The 23,263-nt window shown below is 36.6% G+C and overlaps 1 protein-coding gene across 2 annotated transcripts in view; it reads left to right on the forward strand.

Moving 5' to 3' along the window:
* The window catches only part of ARHGEF12 (Rho guanine nucleotide exchange factor 12), a 158,561-nt gene that overhangs the window by 88,025 nt on the left and 47,273 nt on the right, over nt 1–23,263 (forward strand). For both annotated transcript variants that reach the window (XM_040258116.1, XM_040258117.1), the window contains 7 exons: nt 9,954–10,052; nt 10,756–10,805; nt 14,449–14,506; nt 17,000–17,178; nt 18,505–18,582; nt 18,775–18,894; nt 20,403–20,543. In XM_040258116.1, coding sequence (XP_040114050.1) covers nt 9,954–10,052; nt 10,756–10,805; nt 14,449–14,506; nt 17,000–17,178; nt 18,505–18,582; nt 18,775–18,894; nt 20,403–20,543 — 725 coding nt within the window. The remainder of the gene's footprint in view (nt 1–9,953; nt 10,053–10,755; nt 10,806–14,448; nt 14,507–16,999; nt 17,179–18,504; nt 18,583–18,774; nt 18,895–20,402; nt 20,544–23,263) is intronic.

Below are 23,263 nucleotides of genomic sequence, written 5' to 3' on the forward strand. Positions count from 1 at the left end.
GTTCATAGCAGCTCTATTTATAATAGCCAAGATGTGGAACCAGCTCAAGTGCTGGCCAGCAAATGATTGGATTAGGAAGATGGACCAATACAGGAACTACATTCAATATGTTGTAATAACCTATAATGGAAAATAATATGAAGAATAAATATGTATATAACTGAATCACTTAGTTGTACACCTGAAACTAACACAATATTTTGAACCAACTTTTATAAATCATGCTCATGCTCAGTTGCTAAGCCATGTCTGACTCTTTGGGACCCCTGTGGAGCCCATGGGACCCCCTGTAGCCCACCAGGCCCTGCCCATAGGGTTTCTCAGGCAAGAATACTTGAGTCAGTTGCCATTTCCTTCTCCAGGGAATCTTCCCAACCCAGGGAACCTGTATTGTCAGGTGGGTTCTTTACCACTGAGCCATCAACTATACTTCAGTTTTTAAAAAAGAATATCTTATGTATGTATACAGAGAGGGATATCATAACACACATCAAGGAATATTACTCAGCCATGAAAAATGAAATAATGCCATTTGCAGCCACATGGATAGACCTAGAGAGCATTATGCATAGTGAAATAAGTCAGACAGAGAAGGACAAAAACAACATGATATAACTTATATGTGGAATCTAAAAACAATACAGATGAATGTGTATACAAAACAGAGTCACAGATACAGAAAACAAACTTTTGGTTACCAAAGGAAAGAGGGAAGGGAGGAATTAATAGATACAAACTACTGTATATAAAATAGATAAACAAGGATATACTCTATAGCATAGGGAAGTATACTGAGAATCTTGTAATAACCTGTAATGGAATATAATCTGCAAAAACACTGTTTCTGCTGTATGCCTGAAATTAACAGAATTTGTAAATTAATGGTACTTCAGTAAAAAAGCATTGAAAGAAAAGCCACAATATTTTAACAGGAAAACATGTCCTTTGTTTATAAAGGGAAAAAAATTAGGAAAGGATAATATTTACATAAATCTGATAGACTGTCTACTTTTACTTCATTGATAACATGAAGCATGACATGAAATACCATATTCCTTAAAAGACCAGAAATAAAGAAAAACTTATTTGTAACTAGAGTTATTTTAGAGTAGATAGAGAATCAAGTTAGTTAGAATTTAGGGCAGAAGGTTAGTGTCTGTATAGAAGTATTTCCTCACTTCACATAGTTTTCAGGGATATGATTTTACTTTTTCTGGAAAAATGACTTGAGTATGATATATTTATAAAATAGGTTCAAATTAGTAAATATTCATTGAGCACCGATTATACGCCAGGTACTATGGTAAGGGATAGATTAAAAGGTAATAGGAGACTGTACCTGCTTTCTAGAAGTTCACAGTCTGGTACAGAAGAAATCCTTTTTTGTAAGTGTGATAATAGAGATGTGCACTTGATTACCAGTGCTCCATATGCAGTTATTAATAGTTGTGAGAAAAAAAATCTTCATATGGCACTAAGGATAGTAAGAGTAAAGAAATATTCCTGTGACTAAATTTAGGTTACCATTACCTTACTCGTTGAACACTCTCTCTGCCTGTCTTCATACAAAGTACTTGGTTACAGTTCATGTTAAAGTCATTTTGTGACCTTATAAAAACTTGTATTCAGAGATAAACACATTTGTATGGTGATTATAGTTAATAATCTTTATACCAGAGAATAAGGGAATTAGAAAAATAAACCAGCAAACAGCAAACAAACCATGGACAATATGTGTTCTAAGAACCAGAAAAAGTTAACATGGTCAAAGTTTTTTTTTTTTTTTTTTTTTTTAGTTAATAAAATTTGGAAATAGACATTCTGTAATTAGGAGTCCATTTTTTAAATCTCATCCTTCTTTAATAACATATTGGGCCTGTTGTTTTATCATATTCTTGGAGAAGGCAGTGGCAACCCATTCCAGTACTCTTGCCTAGAGGATACCATGGGCAGAGGAGCCTGGTAGGCTGAAGTCCATGGGGTTGCGAAGAGTCGGGTACAACTGAGCGACTTCACTTTCACTTTTCACTTTCATGCATTGGAGAAGGAAATGGCAACCCACTCCAGTGTTCTTGCCTGGAGAATCCCACGGATGGGGGAGCCTGGTGGGCTGCCATCTATGGGCCCTATCTGTTTCTTTATTATCCTTCCCCACCAAGATTTTAAGTTCTTTGAGAGCAAAGACTTCTAGTAGTTTTGTGTTGCTCATAACACCTACAGATTACAGTGTTGAATAACTAGTAGATGCTTAATACAAATTTTCCCCAAAAAGTAAAGGCTTTTTGTCAAAAAAGACATTTCAGAAATACGACTAGTTAGTACTGGTGATGTCAGTACTATGGCTTCCTATTTTGTAAGAGTGGTGAATTTGTGAATTTAAATACTGTTTAGTACTTAGTGGAATTTATCCTCTGTGGTGGGTTAAAGCACCTTCTGGTCTACAATAAGTAGAACATTTTAATTTGAATTCTGTAGACCCTGAATTGGCTATGTATGTAGGTTTTCTTTTTGTATTGGTGGCCTAGTAATTCTTAGCTGTTAAGTATGTCAGACTCTCAGACTGGTAGATGGACATAAAATAATAATAAGTGGACAGTATAATGGTGTTAAGGAGAAGAAAGAGATGGATGTGATGTGCACATTGCTTTTTCTTCTTTGCTCTTTATCTTTTCCTCTCAGGGAAAGTTATCACATGGAATAAATTTGAATTTGAGAATACAGGTGTTCAGTGTTCTGAAGTAACCTTAATATATTTTTTCAGTACTTAGCAGTCTATTAGGACCCTAAGCATATTTGCTAAAGTTAACTGTGTGTTGGTATTTTTGTTTTTTTTTTTAATCTCTGATCACCTCCCTTTCTAAGTTTCCATCCCATCTCTAGACTCCTGTTGGAGAAGGAAATGGCAACCCACTCCAGTATTCTTGCCTAGAGAATCCTGTGGACAGAGGAGCCTGGTGGACTGCTGACCATAGGGTCGCACAGAGTCGGACATGACTGAAAAGACTTAGCAGCAACAGCAACCAGACTCCTGTGTATTTCTGATATTCATTAATTCATCAGCAATTTTAAAAATTTCCTTTTCTTCCAGAACATTTACCAGGTCCTGAGATAAGTTGGTAAACAAGGCAGTGCCCCTGAATTCTTAAAAGTATGTAATCTAATAAGAGGATAAATACAAATCACTTGTAAAGATCCTGGTAAAGATGCTCTGAAAGTAAACAGAGGGTGCAGTGGTGGTTAGGATGGGACACCTAACCCAGTCTTGATATTTAGGAAAAATTTTATAAGAGAAGATGATTTGTTTCTTGAGGCCTTCTTGCTTTCTCTCATCTTCTAAAGTTATTATAAGAAGCTCTGTAAAATGTCCGTATTCCGTAACCAATCTCAAAGTAATTTGCTGGTCAATTAAAACAAAATTCAGACAAAGACATAAATGAGGACTGACTCTACTAAGCATTATTTACATTAATGATATGAGTTCGTTGACACAAAAGTATTTTTAAATGATTTTTAATTGATGGCATAGATAATATATTTCTGAGCAGGAAAATCCAAGGGCAACTCATCCCTAATCATAATAAAGTAATAACTCACATTTATTAGCCCTTAGTATTTGTCAGGCATTAAGCTAGAGACTTTAGGTTCATTATATTCAAGTGAAATACACAAATAGAGCAAACTCTTAACCTCCATTACTCCTCTCATTGTGTACAAGCACTCGATTTTCTACAGGAACCTGAAAGAGAGTCTGCTTAAGATCAGTGGCTTAGCAAGCAAACATCAATATTAGAATCCTCTAACTCACTGATTTTCAGCCCTTTGGAACTGAGGGGGATGGTTATAGCATGAAAAAATACATATTCAGTGTTGCAGCCCTCTTGACTTCTGATATTCAAAAATTCAAAATATCTAATTTATTTTGATATTTCAAATGACTGTAAAGAAGCTCATCAGATGTGTTATGTTTCTAAAGCTAGGTTTGCATTTTAAAAACTTCCTGTATAACATCATTTTCTGATACTTACATTTATTGTATTATGTACTAGAAATTATAATAAAGAATGTCTTTTTCCATGATTTTATGCATTCATACTCATTCTGTTTAAGATTTTTCCTAATTACTTGAAGGAAGCAACATTAAACAAAAATGATTAAATTCTGATCTTTACTCTGCCCACATTACAGTTTCCTATTTTAGAAGCATGGTGAATTTCTGAATTCAAATACTATTTAGTACTTGGTAGACTCTAGAATTGAGGTCTCATTTTTTTGAAGTTGAAAGTTAACTTTTTTGAGATCCAATTTACATAAAATACGATGCACTTATATTAAGTATACAATTCAGTAAGTCTTGACAGATACATATTCATACAGCCATTACCTTAATTAAGATACAGAACATTTCCATCAACCCAAAAAGTTGTTTCATATATCTCATTGCAGTCATTCTTACCTCTCCATCCGTCTTGTCCTTAGGCAACCACTAATCTGCTTTTTGTTACTATAGTTGACTTTTTTGCTTGTTCTACATTGGAATCATGTAATATTTATGTCTTTTGTATCTTCCTTCTTTTGCTTAGTGTGATGTTTTTGTGATCCATATTTGTTGCATGTGTGAGTAGTTCCTTACTTTTTTTTCTTGCTAAGTATTTTATTATAATGGATATACGACTATTTTAAAAGAAATCTATTTGTCTGTTAGTGGACAGTTGACAGAAGGTGGTCCGCTGGAGAAGGGAATGGCAAACCACTTCAGTATTCTTGCCTTGAGAACCCCATGAACAGTATGAAAAGGCAAAAAGATAGGACACTGAAAGATGAACTTCCAGGTTGGTAGGTGCCCAGTATGCTACTGGAGATCAGTGGAGAAATAACTCCAGAAAGAATGAAGGGATGGAGCTAAAGGAAAAACAATACCCAGTTGTGGATGTGACTGGTGATAGAAGCAAGGTCTGATGCTGTAAAGAGCAGTATTGCATAGGAACCTGGAATGTTAGGTCCATGAATCAAGGCAAATTGGAAGTGATCAAACAGGAGATGGCAAGAGTGAACATCGACATTCTAGGAATTAGCAAACTAAGATGGACTGGATGGGTGAATTTAATTCAGATGACCGTTATATCTACTACTGTGGGCAGGAATCCCTTAGAAGAAATGGAGTAGCTGTCATAGTCAACAAGAGTCTGAAATGCAGTACTTGGATGCAGTCTCAAAAATGACAGAATGATCTCTGTTTCCAAGGCAAACCATTCAGTATCACAATAATCCAAGTCTATGCCCCAACCAGTAACACTGAAGAAGCTGAAGTTGAACAGTTCTATGAAGACCTACAAGACCTTCTAGAACTAACACCCAAAAAAGATGTCCTTTTCATTATAGGGGACTAAATGCAAAAGTAGGAAGTCAAGAAACACCTGGAGTAAAAGGCAAATTTGGCCTTGGAGTATGGAATGAAGCAGGGCAAAGGCTAATAGAGTTCTGCCAAGAGAACACACTGGTCATAGCAAACACCCTCTTCCAACAACACAAGAGAAGACTCTACACATGGACATCACCAGATGGTCAACACCAGAATCAGCTTGATTATATTCTTTGCAGCCAGAGATGGAGAAGCACTATACAGTCAGCAAAAACAAGACCAGGAGCTGACTGTGGCTCAGATCATGAACTCCTTATTGCCAAATTCAAACTTAAATTGAAGACAGTGGGGAAACCACTAGACCATTCAGGTATGACCTAAATCAAATCCCTTATGACTAACAGTGGAAGTGAGAAATAGATTTAAGGGACTAGATCTGATAGAGTGCCTGATGAACTATGGATGGAGGTTTGTGGCATTGTACAGGAGACAGGAATCAAGACCATCTCGAAGAAAAAGAAATGTAAAAAAGCAAAATGACTGTCTGAGGAGGCCTTACAAATAGCTGTGAAAAGAAGAGAAGTGAAAAGCAAAGGAGAAAAAGGAAAGATATACCCATTTGAATGCAGAGTTCCAAAGAATAGCAAGGAGAGATAAGAAAGCTTTCCTCAGCGATCAGTTCAAAGAAATAGAGGAAAGCAACAGAATGGGAAAGACTAGAGATCTCCTCAAGAAAATTAGAGATACCAAGGGAACATTTCATGCAAAGATGGGCTCAGTAAAGGACAGAAATGGTATGGACCTCACAGAAGCAGAAGATATTAAGAAGAGGTGGCAAGAATACAGAAAAACTTTATAAAAAAGATCTTCACGACCCAGATAATGACAATGGTGTGATCACTCACCTAGAGCCAGACATCTGGAATGAGAAGTCATGTGGTCCTTAGGAAGCATCACTACGAACAAAGCCAGTGGAGGTGATGGAATTCCAGTTGAGCTATTGGCAAATCCTAAAAGATGATGCTGTGAAAGTGCTGCACTCGATATGCCAGCAAATTTGGAAAACTCAGCAGTGGCCACAGGACTGGAAAAGGTCAGTTTTCATTCCAATCCCAAAGAAAGGCAATGCCAAAGAATGCTCAAACTACCGCACAATTGCACTCATCTCACAAGCTAGTAAAGCAATGCTCAAAATTCTCCAAGTGAGGCTTCAGCAAGACGTGAACTGTGAACTTCCAGATGTTCAAGGTGGTTTTAGAAAAGGCAGAGGAACCAGAGATCAAATTGCCAACATCCACTGGATCATCGAAAAAGCAAGAGAGTTCCAGGAAAATATCTATTTCTGCTTTATTGACTATGCCAAAGCCTTTGACTGTGTGGATCACAATAAACTGGAAAATTCTGAAAGAAATGAGAATACCAGACCACCTTACCTGCAGCTCGAGAAGCCTGTATCCAAGTCGGGAGGCAGCAGTAAGAACTGGACGTGGAACAACAGACTGGTTCCAAATAGGAAAAGGAGTATGTCGAGGCTGTATATTGTCACCCTGCTTATTTAACTTCTATGCAGAGTACATCATGAGAAATGCTGGGCTGGAGGAAGCACAAGCTGGAATCAAGATTGCCGGGAGAAATATCAATAACCTCAGATATGCTGATGACACTACCCTTATGGCAGAAAGTAAAGAAGAATTAAAGAGCCTCTTGATGAAAGTGAAAGAGGAGAGTGAAAAAGTTGGCTTGAAGCTCAATTCAGAAAACTAAGATCATGGCATCTGGTCCCATCACTTTATGGGAAATAGATGGGGAAACAGTGGCAACAGTGGCTGCCTTTATTTTGGGGGGCTCCAAAATCACTGCAGATGGTGATTACAGCCATGAAATTAAAAGACACTTACTCCTTGGAAAGAAAGTTATGACCAGCCAAGACAGCATATTGAAAAGCAGAGACATTACTTTGTCAACAAAGGTCCATCTATCAGGTTATAGTTTTTCCAGTAGTCATGTATGGATGTGAGAGTTGGACTATAAAGAAAGCTGAGTACCGAAGAATTGATGCTTTTGAACTGTGGTGTTGGAGAAGACTCTTGAGAGTCCCTTGGACTGCAGGGAGATCCAACCAGTCCATTCTAAAGGAGATCAGTCATGGGTGTTCATTGGAAGGACTGATGTTGAAGCTGAAACTCCAGTACTTTGGCCACCTGATGCAAAGAGCTGACTCATCGGAAAAGACCCTGATGCTGGGAAAGATTGAGGGCAGGAGGAGAAGGGGGACAACAGAGGATGAGATGGTTGGATGGCATCACCGACTCAGTGGACATGGGTTTGGGTAGACTGTGGGAGTTGGAGATGGACAGGGAGGCCTGGGGTGCTGCGCAGTTTGTGGGGTCGCAAAGAGTCGGACACGACTAAGCAGCTGAATTTAACTGAACTGAGTTGTTTCTAGTTTTTCATTCTTGATGAGGAAAATTGCTGAGAACATTTTTTTTTTTTTTACCAGCTTTTATGTGGACATGAGCTTTCATTCCTCTCAGGAGTGAAGATGTTAGGGCATATGTAATTATATGCTTTAAGAAATTTCTACCATCTAAGATTCCCAGCAGCATTGTGTGAGAGTTCCAGTTGTTCCGCACCCTTTCTGGTACTTGGTATTATCTGTCTTTTCGGTTTTATCCGTTGGTTAGTAAGCAGTGGTGTCTCGTTGTGCTCTGACTTGCATTCTCCTGAAGACAGCAGGTGTTGACTACCTCTGCACCTTTCTGGTACTTGGTATTATCTGTGTGTTCGTTTTTAGCTGTTGGTTAGTAAACGGTGGTGTCTCGTTGTGCTTTGCCTTGCATTTCCCTGAAGACAGCGGGTGTTGAGTACCTCTGCATGTGCTTATTGGCCACTGGTGCATCTTCGTGCGCGACGTATTTTTTCAGATCTTTTGTCCCTTTAAAATATGTCTTCCATATTTAAAAAATAAGAATCTGGATAGAAGTGCTTTATCAGTAATTTGTATTGCAGATGTGTTCTCCCAGTCTGTGGCTTGCTTTTTCATTTTCTTATTCCTGTCTTTAGGAAAGCAATTATTTAAAATTTTGAATCCAGTATCCTGGGTTTTTCTTTCATGATTGGTGCGTTTTGCATCCTGAAAGATCTCTGCCCATCCTAAGGTCTTGAAGATTTGTTCCTATGTGTTCTTATGAAAAGTTTTAGCTTTTATCTTAAGGTTCATGGTTTGTTGTAAGTTAATAAATTAAGGTCTGAGATTTCTCTTCTCCATTTAGGGATCCAGTTACTCTAGCTTGTCGTCTGCAGTAGGCTCATGTGTGCTGTGCTTAGTCACTCAGTGGTGTCCGACTCTGCAGCCCCATAGACTGTAGCCCGCCAGGCTTCTCTGTCCAAGGGGATTCTCCAGGCAAGAACACTGGAGTGGGTTGCCATGCCCTCCTCCAGGGGATCTTCCCAACCCAGGGATCGAACCCAGGTCTCCCTCATCACAGGCAGTTTCTTTACCGTGTGAGCCACCAAGGGAGCTCATACTTGTGTCATTTCATTAATAGCAAGAAATATGCATGTATATTCATTAATGTGCAGTCTTTAGCACTTCCTTTGTTTTGTACATCAAACTTATTTAAAAGATCATGCCTCTGTATAAAAATATTAATTTTGAAGTAGTTTTTATTTGCTAGTCATCATTATACTTGTGTTATTTTTGTATATTGTTTTTATATATTCATTTTTGGTGAAGCATTTGGATTCTGTAAAGCTGGAAGTATATATTAAACCTTTGGCTAACACAGAGTTCAGGATCTCCCGATCTTGCTCTATGATAAAAACAGCCCTGGGCACTAATCAGGGTTCTGTTTTACTCCTGTTCCTTTGGTTGTGGTCTTCTTTCTCTCATCTTACCTTGACAATTTTTGTTTGCTGTTTAACTGGAAGGAAAACAAATTCTCTGTAGCAATCAGGTAAGTATATGAAAGAAATAAGAGCTGGTTAAGCTCACAAGTTCTTTTATCTTTTCTACTGTATTTTCTTTTTATTATTATCTGAAGGCCAAAGTGTTTCTTTCCTTTGGACTTTTCAGAAGAGCCACAGGTGCTCTCTAAGCATTCCTTTCTTTTTAATGGTCTGTTTTTCTGAATATGTGTTTTTGAGAGTAATACTGAACTTCTCTAGAGTTTACCATGGGCTGCTCCTAGCCTAATGTCCCAGAAAGTTCGATTGTCTTGGGTTTAAATACAATTTAGAGCACTTAAAAACACAATGAAGTGGGGGTAGAATTTTATATTACAAATAAATTGCATAGACTTGAATGGGCTTCCGTCTGTCTCCTCTCTAATACTTTACCTTTTCCAGTTCGCCTTAGCTATTTTTAATCCTGGAGCAATTCTACTCTACCTTTCCTTTGAGAAAGCGATATATATGACTCTTTGTGATATTCTTGTGTTTGTTTTGCTTATGGGGTTAGTGCTCTTTATTTTTTACATGGGTTTCATGTGCTACTTTGTGTTTCTCCAGGTTCATTACTAATAATATGATTATTGACTTTTTTTCCCCTCTGTTTTCTCTTTCCTTCTCTCGCTATCCTGTGGTTCTTGTGCAGGTCTTGTTCAGCGTTGTGTGATCATCCAGAAGGATGACAATGGATTTGGGCTGACGGTCAGTGGAGACAACCCAGTATTCGTACAGTCTGTCAAAGAAGGCAAGGCATTTTTAAAAAACAGTCTTGTCACTGGGAGCAAACAGAGTAAGAATAGAAAAGCTTAAATAATGTCCATTGCTTAGAATAAAACAATCGCATAATTATAGGTCATATGGCCTTACTGTACTAGATTTGTTTTTAGTGTTAGTTATAGGCGTGAATTTATCCCAGTTGACTTCCTTTTGCATTTTATGGAAAGAAAAAAGTTCTTGTATGGTTTAGAAAAATCACATGACTCTTCAGTCATGATACTTTAAGCGTCATCACTTACAGAAGTTTGTATAATGTTTTTTCTTCATGGCACCAGAGATATTTAGGTAGTGACAGATTAAAGAAATGGCCGTAGGCTCAAAAAATATCTGTCTTTTCCCCTCAAATGACTATAATATCTTATACTACTGCAATATTACCATATATTGAATACTTTCTTTATGTTAGTTGCTGTAATTTGAGTGAGATACTTTGGTACTTTTTAATCTCCATTTTACAGGGGATATTGAGTCTTAGAGTAAAAAAAAAAAAAAACAAAAACATAAAATCTGACAATGGTCACCCAGCTAGTGAGTGGCAGAAGCAGGATTGGGACCTTGTCTGTCTGACTTTACAATCCATGTTTTTAACTATTTTGTTACATGCTTCTCTTTTGAGAAGATTGTCAGTGAATGTAAATGAATTACATTTTAAGAATTAATTTCTATTACAGATGGAGCAGCCATGCGGGCTGGAGTACAGACAGGTGATCGAATCATCAAGGTAAGGAAAAGACTGCTAGGAAATTTTTGATAGAAATATAAAGCAGCATATATTAGCCATATTTTAATTTTTTAGCTTGAATTTTTATTAAAAGCTGCACATTATAAATGATGGATTTATTGACTATAAAACATTATTTCATTTAAAAGTTTTGAAAAAATAGAGTCATGTATGTTCTTGGGCAGCAGAGTAGCTAACTGTTATAAAGATCTTATTTCTCCAAGTTAATCTCTTAGCAAGAAGTTCTCATCCTAATATATTAATAAATTTGGGAGGTGTGCCATTCCTTGTCAGACTTCCAAATGACTATTTCTTCTAAACAAATTTTGCAAAGGTATTATGGGAAGAAGTAAGTGGGAGGTGAGATGGTGTAGATTAATTCGAAGCAAGTGACTGTAGTATAAATATGGATCTATCTGTGGAACACAATAGAGGGTCCAGAAACAGGCCTTGAGTTTTGATCAGTAGAGTAAGTATGGATTAGTCACTAATTATTAGGCAACTGACTAATGTGATTACTTAAAATCAAATCACTGTATAGGAAAAGACATAACGTATTTACAAAGAACTATCTGGAAATACATATTTGAAATGTATTATAGAATATAATATACTATAAAGAACACTTTTAAATTACTAACAAAAGAATAAATAGTCTAATAGAAAGATGGGCAAAGAATTTTATCAGGCAATTCCCCAGAGTAATTGAAATAAGTAATATATCAATGAGGATATGTCCAATCTCACTGATAGCAAAGAAGTAGAAATATATTTGGTAAAATAGGTAAAAATATATTTGCTTGTCAGGAATTTTAAAGACTGCCAGTTACTCCTTGGAAGAAAAGTTATGACCAACCTAGATAGCATATTGAAAAGCAGAGACATTACTTTGCCAACAAAGGTCCATCTAGTCAAGGCTATGGTTTTTCCTGTGGTCATGTATGGATGTGAGAGTTGGACTGTGAAGAAAGCTGAGTGCCGAAGAATTGACGCTTTTGAACTGTGGTGTTGGAGAAGACTCTTGAGAGTCCCTTGGACTGCAAGGAGATCCAACCAGTCCATTCTAAAGGAGATCAGCCCTGGATGTTCTTTGGAAGGAATGATGCTAAAGCTGAAACTCCAATACTTTGGCCACCTCATGTGAAGAGTTGAGGAAAGACTTTTCATTGGAAAAGACTGATGCTGGGAGGGATTTGGGGCAAGAGGAAAAGGGGATGACAGAGGATGAGATGGCTAGATGGCATCACGACTCGATGGATGTGAGTCTGAGTGAACTCCGGGAGTTGGTGATGGACAGGGAGGCCTGGCATGCTGCCGTTCATGGGGTCGCAGAGAGTCGGACACGACTGAGCGACTGAACTGAACTTAACTGAACTGAATATACATTTGATATAGTTTGGGAATGGTACCATGGCTACTCTTATAAACTTGTGAATATAAATTAGGTAAAACCTATTTGGATGGAAATTTGTGAATATATATCAAAAGTTACATATTTTTAGAAAGTATATAAACTTTGACCACAGTTTTGCTTTAGGAACTTGTCTAAGGAAATGGTGTTCAAATGTGAAGTGATATGTGTATAGGAAAATTTACTTAAGCTTTACCACTTTGAAAACTTGTAAGCAATCTAAATATGCATAAACTGAGGGCTAGAGAAATAAATTGAAGAAGAAGATGGCAACCCACTCCAGTATTCTTGCCTGGAGAGTCCCAGGGACGGAGGAGCCTGGTGGGCTGCTGTCTATGGGGTTGCACAGGGTCAGACATGACTGAAGTGACTTAGCAGCAGCAGAGAAATAAATTGCATTACATCTCCAGCTCTTAAAAAGAGTAGATTAGGTCTGTTTGTACCTATACTGAAAAGCATCCATAATACAATAAAACAGTATTTTTTTTATTTGCAGAAAAAGACAGTTATAATGTGTGTGTGTGCTTGTCTGTGTATCTGGTGTGTGTATATTAGAATAGCATCTCAAATATTAAGCATCATGCTTAATAGTGATTGTCTCTGGTGGGCATGACAAGTGTACTTTTGCTTCGATTTTATACCCTGATAAATTTGAACTTGTAAAAATTAGTATTACTTGCCTCAGAAAAAATAATGTTAATATTAGATCCATGTTTGATATTTTTACTTTAATTTCTCTGGCTTAGTGGAAATTCTGGAGAACACTACCTACATTTAGCCTGTCTGAAAATTTAATTTTCTGTGTAAAGATTAGGATATGATCAGAAAACAAAAAGTAAATTGAATATTATTGTAGAATATTGGTTATTCATCTTTTTTGTTTTTAAATTTTTATTTTTACTTTATTTTACTTTACAGTACAGTACTGTATTGGTTTTGCCATATATTGACATGAATCCACCACTGTTGTACATGCATTCCCAAATATGAGCCCCCCTCCCACCTCCCTCCCCATAACATCTCTCTGGGTCATCCCTGTGCACCAGCCCCAAGCATCCTGTATCCTGCATCGGACATAGACTGGTGATTCGTTTCTTACATGATAGTACACATGTTTCAATGCCATTCTCCCAAATCATCTCACCCTCTATGCTTTTGGAAACCAATGAATTTGCAATTAAAAGCATAGCGAGCTTTTCTATTTGCAAGGGTTCTTCACTGTGAAGGATTTGTGTATCTGTTGCACAGTATATTTTATCATTTTTCATGGTGAATAAGTTATAATGTCCTTTAAATCAAGGCCTTTTTTGGTGCTCAAGTTCATTTTGTTGCTGAGTATACCTTATAGAGGGCTTCGCTGGTGGTGCTAGTGGTAAAGATACTGCCTGCCAGTGCAGGAGACATAAGAGACAGGGATTTGATCCCTGGGTCGGGAAGATCACCTGGAGGGGGACATGGCAATCCACTCCAGTCTTGCTGCCTGAAGGCTCCTGTGGACAGAGTAGTCTGGCGGGCTGCAGTCCATAGGGCCACACAGAGTCAGATATGACTGAAGTGACTTTGCATGCATGCCCACACATAGACCTTGTAGAATAGTGGTAAAAGCGAATATTGAATCAGATATATACACGTTTTAATATAGGCCTGTTTCAGTTCAGTTCAGTCGGTCAGTCATGTCCGACCCTTTGCAACCCCATGAACTGCAGCACGCCAGGCCTCCCTGTCCATCACCATCTCCCGGAGTTCACCCAAACCTATGTCCATCAAGTCGGTGATGCCATCCAGCCATCTCATCCTCTGTCGTCCCCTTCTCCTCCTGCCCCCAATCCCTCCCAGCATCAGGGTCTTTTCCGATGAGTCAACTCTTCTCATGAGGTGGCCAAAGTATTGGAGTTTCAGCTTTAGCATCATTCCTTCCAAAGAACATCCAGGGCTGATCTCCTTTAGCATGGACTGGTTGGATCTCCTTGCAGTCCAAGGGACTCTCAAGAGTCTTCTCCAACACCACAGTTCAAAAGCGTCAATTCTTCGGCACTCAGCTTTCTTCACAGTCCAACTCTCACATCCATACATGACCACAGGAAAAACCATAGCCTTGACTAGAGGGACCTTTGTTGGCCTGTTTACTATATTATAATTGGTTGTTATTGTGTATAACAATTCCTAAAGTCAGTTTATACATTGTCTCAATTAGAATGTATCTGACACACACTATTTTCATTTTTTTTATAGGTGAATGGAACTCTGGTGACTCATTCAAACCATTTGGAAGTGGTGAAGCTAATCAAATGTAGGTGAATGTTATTCTCAGTTTTGTTTTCTGAAACCCTTAAAGCAAAGATCAGCAAACATTTTCTGCAACAGGCCAGATAGTAATTTTTTTAGGCTTTGTGGGCCAGATAGTTTGCCACTTGACTCTCATTATAGTGTAAAAGCAGGCATAGACAATACATCAGTGAATGGACATGGCTGTGTTTCAGTGAAACTTTATTTGCCAGAATAATCTGTGGGTTGAATTTAGTCCTTTGGCTGGAGTTTACTGACCCCTATGTTAAAGTCTGAGGTGAAAATTCTTAACTTACTAATGACTATCTTTAGTCCCTGGTGGCTCAGACAGAAAAGAATCCACCTGCAATACAGGAGACCCAGGTTTGGTCCCTCAGTTGGAAAGCTGTCCTGGAGAAGGAAATAGCCACCCACTCCAGTCTTCTTGCCTGGAGAATTGCTGTGGACAGAAAAGACTGGCAGGTTCTAGTCCATGGGGTCACAAAGAGTTGGACACAACTGAGTGACTAACACTTTGGCTTTTTTTCACTTCATCTTTAGTCCACTTCATATATACGGTTGATTATAATGTCCCTGTCATTCTTGGTTGTATTGAAAACATTTGAAAGAAATGCATGAGTTGACCTCAAAGAGAATAGTTTAAAAAATCAGACACAATGGCTGGATGAACTGAAATGGAACTTCAAGTAACATAATCATATTCTCTCAGATAAGTAAATGATTAAATAATCCAGAGGAGTGATCTTCTCTTGGAAATCCCCAGGGTTAAGAATTTATAATCTTCTGTATCAGACTATTCCACGGGATGGTAGGCTACAGTTAAGAGACAGGTGTTTGTGGCCAAGCAGAAACACTACTTCTTTATTTAATATTACTTCTTTTCAGTAAGTGGACATCGTTAAAATAAATTTAATACACTGGAATCTTTCTTGGCCTTATTATTGCTTAGATAAAGTAACCCGTGAATTCCTTTACCTTTTCATCAGAGTACTAGTGCTCTAAATCTGTCACTTTGTTCTTAGTGTTTAACTTTAGTACATTTTAAAAAGAAATGGGAAGATCAGAATTAGATCCTCATACTTGAATAAACTTGGTTACTTAGTTAATGAGACTGTGACTTTTTTAATGTACAATGTAAATATGCACTAAATATATTTAGTGCATATTTATTTGTATATAGTATTATTTAGTACATATTTATATACTAAAGATATATATAAATATAAATTTACTATATAGTAAATTTTTATGTACTATATAAATATGGTTTATGATAATAAATATATGCCTGGTAACTGTGTTCCAATATCAGTTTTACTTAAATCCTTGGACTGTAGCAGTAGATTACTTATCCAATAACAAGAGCCTAGCTGAAAACTCAGAATAAAACAGTCTAAGTATTGAAAACAGATATAAATTTGAAATGCCTAAACCCTGTGTACTATACTTGTAGCAGAGTTCCCTCATGTCCTGCTTTTCAGTGCAGACTCTGAACATGATAAAAGTGATTTCAAATCAAACCTGTTTAAAAATATCTAAAGAAGGAAAGGGAAGAACCAGGAAGCTTTGAGAGACAAACATGGATAAGTCAATAAGATACATCAGATGACTTTGTGACAATCACAAAGTGTTTTTGATTGAAAAACTTTAAAAGTATGTATATTTAAAGTCTCCCTAGTATCACAGCATTAATGACTAAGTGTAAAAAAAAATTTTTTTAGAACCTGAAACACTGAAATAATTGCCATTGAGTTTCATGGAAGAGTAAGTGGAAAACACTATGAAATACAATTTAAAGTGTAAGAGAAAGGTTTTGTCATTAAAGATCAGTTATCTAGAAAAGTTATTTATTTGGAAGGTGTTATTTTTGATTCTAGATAAATAATGAATATTTGTGGTTGAGTCTCTGGTTATGGGTAACTTTGCTTTCTATAGTTTTTTCCCATGTAAAATACCTATTCAATTTGTCTTTTCCTCCAAATTTTTAAAATTAAAACTTACTACTTACTTTTTGTGGCTTTTTTTTTTTCTTTTTTTTTTTGTCACACTCATTTTTTAAAGTTTATTTAAAATTGCGTCATTACAGAGTTAGTTAAGCCTTGCCTATTTAGTATCATCTTAATATGGTGATTTTTAAAATTTCCATTTGAAAAATTGAACATAGCCATTAGTTGATAACAACTCATTCATATCTAAATTTAAAAAAATTATTGGAGTTATAAATCTTACTTGCTTTTAAGTCATATCCAATCTTACGAGGAGTAATTTGTTATCTGAAAATCACATTGTTCTTTTAGATTTGTAGGAGAGTCATAAAAGAGATATGACAGATTGGATTCTTTTTCTGTCGAGAAATGATTAGCCAGCAGATGATGAAACTTTCTCACATAACTAGATCTTTTAGAACTATCAAAGATTAAGTAGTAAAATGCTGTAAAATTTTTTTGACAATGTTACTCCCCCTTTCCTCCCCTTTCTACCTTCTCTCTCCCCGAAGCTGGTTCCTATGTAGCTCTCACTGTTCAGGGACGCCCACCTGGGTCGCCCCAGATTCCACTTGCTGATTCTGAAGTAGAGCCATCAGTCACTGGACATATGTCTCCCATCATGACATCCCCTCATTCACCGGGAGCATCTGGGAATATGGAGAGAATTACTAGTCCTGTGCTCATGGGGGTAAGAGTGGGAAAATGTCTCTGTAAACGTCCAGTTATATAATGAATGACGCCTTTGCTTTATGTTAAGAGTTTCAAAGTGTTGAATTGCTAAACAAAGTTTAAGATTCCAGAAAATAATTTGCTGATGATAAAAAATTATATAATGATTGGAATGATTGCAGAATATTGGGATGGCAGATTTAATTCAAGTATTTAACACTTACCATCTACAAAACAGTGTACCTCCCACAAAAATATAATGAAGATATCTGTGGTCAAGGTCCTTTGTCTTCTTAGAATATATATTCTAAGAGGAAAGGGGTTTTTTGTTTATTGTGTTTCCCCAGAGTCTGCAATATTGCTTGGCATATAGTGCTAGATACTTAATAAACTTTTGTTGTTTGAGATTGAATCAAGGGTATGCAGGTAATGATACTACAAAGGCAGAATGTTGACATTATTAGAAGGAAAATATTAAGTTCTGTGAGGTTTCAAAGAAGGGACAAAGCACATCCAGTTGTGATAAGGAAGGACTTTATGGAAAGCTGTTATTTGAAATGAGCTTTGAAGAGCAGTTAACATTCAAGTGGTGGCAGTGGAGGTCAGGGGGAGGAAGGCAGCCCAGGTAGAGAGAGTAGGATAAACAAAGGTAAAGAGCCAAGAAAGCATCAAGTATTGGGGAGAAATATCCAGGATTTTTGTTTGGCTGGTGCTTGTTAAAGTTTTATATGGTAGGAGATGAGCTTGGAAAAGTAAGACTATTTATTTTGAAGAGTCTCAACAATGAAACTAATTTACATGTAACTGGATCATTAAGGATATAGTACATATTTTTTGACTGATGTGATTATAGCAAGATTTTAGGAAGACTAATTTGATAAAATATTATAGGGTTATAAAACTGGGAAAAATGGTAGGAGATGAATTAGGGAGTGGTCTTAATACTTCAGGTAGGAAATACTAGGAATTTGAGCCATGCAAGGAATTTGATAGTAAAGATCCAAAGGAGGGCAAAGTATAAGATAACTATTCTTATATTTAAGTCAACTTCATTTCTCCAACTGATATTAACATTTAGTGTTTTTTGAACCTGATATTAACATTTTAGTGTTTTTTATCAAAAGTGAGATAGAAAGGTTGAAATTTCCCTGTAACCTTTTATCTTCAGTGTCATGTCTGAAAGCTTGGTGTCATAACCACCGGAAATAAAGAAAATCCTGATAGGTATTGAAAATTGGATCTGAAATGTAACATTGTATGAGTCATTTTCAATACATATTTTAGCTTCACTTTCCTTGCATTGGTTCTTGGTTTTTTGTTTGTTTGTTTGTTTTTCTTTTTCTAGGAAGAAAACAATGTGGTTCATAACCAGAAAGTAGAAATTCTGAGAAAAATGTTACAGAAAGAACAGGAACGGCTTCAGGTACTAATTTAGAAATGGGGCTGTTTACAGGCCAGTAAAAACATGAGTGGGCATAGTTGAGTTGGTACTTATCATAATCAGACACTATTGGTAATCAGTGCCATCAGCTATTTTATTGATTGAGAATAGACTTTTTAGATATTTTCTTGACATAAGTAGTTAATTCTTAGAAATATTTTTATAACTTTTCAGCTATTGCAGGAAGACTACAACCGAATACCTACTCAGAGATTGCTAAAAGAGATCCAAGAGGCCAAGAAACACATTCCTCAGCTGCAAGAGCAGTTATCCAAAGCCACGGGCTCTGCTCAGGTAACATCACTGTTAAAAGTGCTGTGCACCATTTTGCAGGAGAATTTTCTTCTGGGAATGAGTCAGACGGTGTTACAGTTGCCCTTTTTAAAAGTTGTTTTTTTCTAGTATAGGCCAACAGGATGTCCTGTGTAGGATGTTACAGAAATAATGGTCAACTAAAAAAAAAATGTGAAAAAAAAAAAAGAAAAGAAATGTGGGCCTCTGATTGTTTGGTCATGATATCATGCTTCTTTGTTCCACAGTAATTTTAGAATGAATTGAGTGTTTTTGCTTTGATAAATGACAAATTACTGAAATGTATTTAGACACATGTATTTCCATTTTGAGGTTTATTCTGCCATTTGAAAACAGACCAGCAATTATATTTGAAGTGAGGATATATAATTTTTCTTACTTAATCTGCAAAACAACCCTCTGAGATTAGATATTACTGTTGTTTCCCCTCATTCTACATAAATACTTAAAGAAACTTGGATGAGTTAAATAACTTGTCTGTGGTCATGTAGCTAAATGGAACTTGGAACTGGAATTTAAACTCAGTCTGACAAATTTAAAGCACATTCATGCTCTTAATGACTATATTTTTATTTTAATTTAAAAATGGATTTGCTATATAGGTGTAAGTTATGAAGATGATGGTCTCATTAGAAGAATAACTCAGCATCATATGTCAACCAGATTTATATTCTGTAATGTTTAGATTTGGTATATGGAGAAATGAGCTGCTTATTTGTTATTCTTCATGAGTTAGATCTGTAGGTTCACACAGAAATCATCTATCCTAATCTGCTTGTTTTAAAGTTAAAAAAAATCATGCTATGGTTGAGAAAACTAGGGCCTAAATTGGTTAAATGACTCATGCAAGATCATACATTTTTAAGGCCTCTTGACTTCCGGGTTCAGTGTACTTTTCATTACACATTTTTTGTTTGTTTCTTTTAGTCCCATTAGCTATATGAAGTTTTGAGTATTCTGCCTTAGTAATAATTGACATAAGTAATGTTTTATGTTGTTGTTACTACTGAGCAAAGACAGCAGTCTTACTCAGTTCCAAGAGTAAAACTGTGATTCCTAATTTAAAACCTTAGAATAATTTGCAGTGTAGCATTGCATCCCAGAATTGGCAATTTATTGAAGTTGTAAAGTGTTGGAAGGCAATTAACCACAAGTTATAGTGTCATAATCTTTACTAACAGGCAGGGAATATAAATTATGTAAGTTAAACTATTTTATCTTTTTGCTTTTATTTGGAAGTTTGAATATTTATTCTTTTTATTGAAATAGCCCTGTCTTCAAGGTCATGCCATTTTAGAACCACAGAATTAATAGTTATTTATGCCTTTGACTTTTAGAACTTTTAGAGCATTCTTGATCACATCAAACTGGCCAACTTTTTACAGTCTCCATTGAGGTTGCAGTGTGACTCTTTCTTTATGTGGTCAATAATGAAAGAGTTTTTGTTGTTGTTGTTTGTTTTTAATGTATGTGTGCCTAATCTGTTTTAGGATGGAGCTGTAGTTACATCCTCCAAGCCGTTAGGTGACGGGCTAGCAGTCGGTGAAGGAGAAGCAGATGCTGGTGATGGGCCAGGCAGGCTTGACTATGGCAGCGGAGACGCTTCTCGGCCCAGGAGTGACAGTGCCGATGTAAGTGTTCTGCACTTTTATTTTGTATTTTTCTCTACAGCCCCACTTCCAGATTTGATTGTAAGTTATAGGAACTACAGATGTTCTTTTTACTTTCTTTTTATTGCCATCATCTTTTTAATTAATTAATTTAATTGGAGGCTAATTACTTTACAATATTGTAGTGGTTTTTGCCATACACTGACGTGAATCAGCCATGGGTGTATGTATGCCCCCCATCCTGAAACCCACCTCCCATCTCCCTCCCCATCCCATCCCTCAGGGTCGCCATCACCTTTAATATAGCAGTTTGATGAGTAGAAATTTTGGACCCTGTTGTATATGAGCTTTTAATTCCAGAGTTCACTTTTTCCCCTGGACACCATTGCCAAATGTTTCTTTTAAGGAGATGGAATTTCCCAGCAGGCGTCTTGTTTGTGGGTAGAGAAGTTAATAATGCCGGTGCTTTCTTACTGAACCGAGAGGCCAACTGTTGATATCTTTAAGAGCATGTTAATATTCCATTTGTGGTCAGAGTGACTCAGTCTTGAATCATGGGGCACTTTGCCATTTCAAAAAGGAAAAGCCTTAGTCCTCTTAGACTTCAGTTAATAGCCCATGTTTAGTAATGCTTTCTTGATTAACCCAAAAATTGCCAGATGAACATGGATAATTGTTAAGATGATAAAGTATTTTAAGCTGAATATGATGTAGTGTCACAGTTATATGAATATTTAAAAGCTAAGTTCAGTGTTATATACTCAGCAATACTTTGTAAGTAGTATGCAGTAATAGGAATAATTACTTCAAAATAGATCACCCTTCTTAAAAGTAATGAAGAAAATAATCTGTTGTAAGTCAGTGTTTTTTTTCAATGTGGGTCATAAAATCAGTTTAGTGGGTTGGGGCCAGTATTTTTTTTAAAAAAAGAATAGAATAGGAAATAAGAGTGCTTTGCATGTAGAGGAGGTAAGTGTTACTTTTTGTGACTTTTGTTGTATACACACATGCACACATTATGTGCATTTGTACACATGAATAGCTGTGTGTGTGTGTTTGTGTGTGTGCACGTTGGTTAATAATGTAAAATTTCTCTTAGTGGAGGTTGTAAAAAAAAATTGAAAGCCACTGGTCTAAACCACCATCATTTAGGGTATCTTGATGCTTAGGCCCAGTGACTCAGTTCCTCGTGCAAGGAACATTTGAGGATATTTTTATTTTGAAAGATATTAATAGGAGTTTTATGATTAGATAGGCTAATTGTCTTGATGAAAGATTTCAATTTTGCCTCAAGAAAAGAATTACAGTAGCTTACATTTATTGAGCATATGTATTAATACCATCAGCTATAATAAGTGTTATATATTTTTTATCTTAGTTAATTCTCAGAACAGCCTGATGAAGTAGTACTATTGTTATTACTTAAACAAAAGAAAAAACTGAGGCCAAAGCGAGTTAGTTAACTTGCCAAACTTACTCAGCTAGTAAGTGATTGCCTCTACCTAATTTCAAAAGACCAGCACTCGAAGGCTCCAAGGTCTGAAAATGCATGACATTTTGGGAGAGCAGTGAAAATTTTACAGGTGTACTAGGATTATATTAATAGATAAAATGGCTGGAGCTGATCTTAGAGCAAAGTCTTGAGTTCAAGTTATAACTTGCTCTAGCAGTGCTGCTTCTGGGAATCCTCACGTCGCTTCTGTTGGATTCAGTGCTACATCTCCTCTCTGTTTTCATGGCTTATCTCTCCCATTAGATGTTTCTAGTGGTAGATGTTTCTAAGTTTAGATGTCTCTAAACTTGCTCTCAAAGCCACACACCCATCATATTTGACTTTACATCTACGAAGACAATGAGATTGTAGGAATTCAGAACAAGTGATGCAAATGAAAAACTTGAATCTTATCTTATTTACAGAAATGTTAACCATAAAATCTGTGGCTTAGAAATATCACTTTATGAAATACAGAGTGAACTGGCAAGTGTAGAAACAGGCATTCCAGTGAATTCAGACTGTTCGACATGTGTCTGGTGTTGAATTGGTCTTTGAACAAGAGTGAATGAGTAGAGTTTGGGCTGTATCTTGCATGCAGAAGAGAGGCACAGCCAGAAACATGTCCGGGACGAAAATGAATTGAAGTGAATAGACAGGGAGATCAGTAAGAAAAGAAGACTGCTTGGCCTAAGAGGAACTTCACAAATGTGTGTTAAATGGCTGATAAATTGTCACCATTTATTGAATACCTACTTTGTGACAGTAGATGTACCTAATGCTTTACAGTTACTCTTTTTAACTCTCATAGTAATCTTAAAAAAGTAAATGTCACCATTTTATAGATGAGGCAATTGAGGCCAAATAAGTGGATGTCGTGGAAATCCACAAGAGACAACACAGTGAAGACTATTCACTGAACACATAACAAACTCATGTCATTCCTGCAGGTGTCTTTTTGAACCTGGAGATTTGCTGCTTTTAGCTTACGGATTTCAATGTTTGTCTCAGTTGCACTGTATTAAGATTGTAGGAACCAATCAGTGCCTTACATTTTTTCCATTTTCTGCTCCTTCTTATAGAATAATCTCCTTATTGTGCTTGTGATATCATTAGCATTGTGAAATTCCCTGCTCTTGCTCACCTCAGAGAAGGCTTTAAAGAATACTCACATGCCCATGGATGTACTTCTCATAAGAGAAGCTCAGTTCAGTTCAGTCGTGTCCAACTCTGCGACCCCATGGACTGC

The sequence above is a fragment of the Oryx dammah genome, unplaced genomic scaffold (assembly GCF_014754425.2).
Source record: "Oryx dammah isolate SB20612 unplaced genomic scaffold, SCBI_Odam_1.1 HiC_scaffold_17, whole genome shotgun sequence".
Lineage (NCBI taxonomy): Eukaryota > Metazoa > Chordata > Mammalia > Artiodactyla > Bovidae > Oryx > Oryx dammah.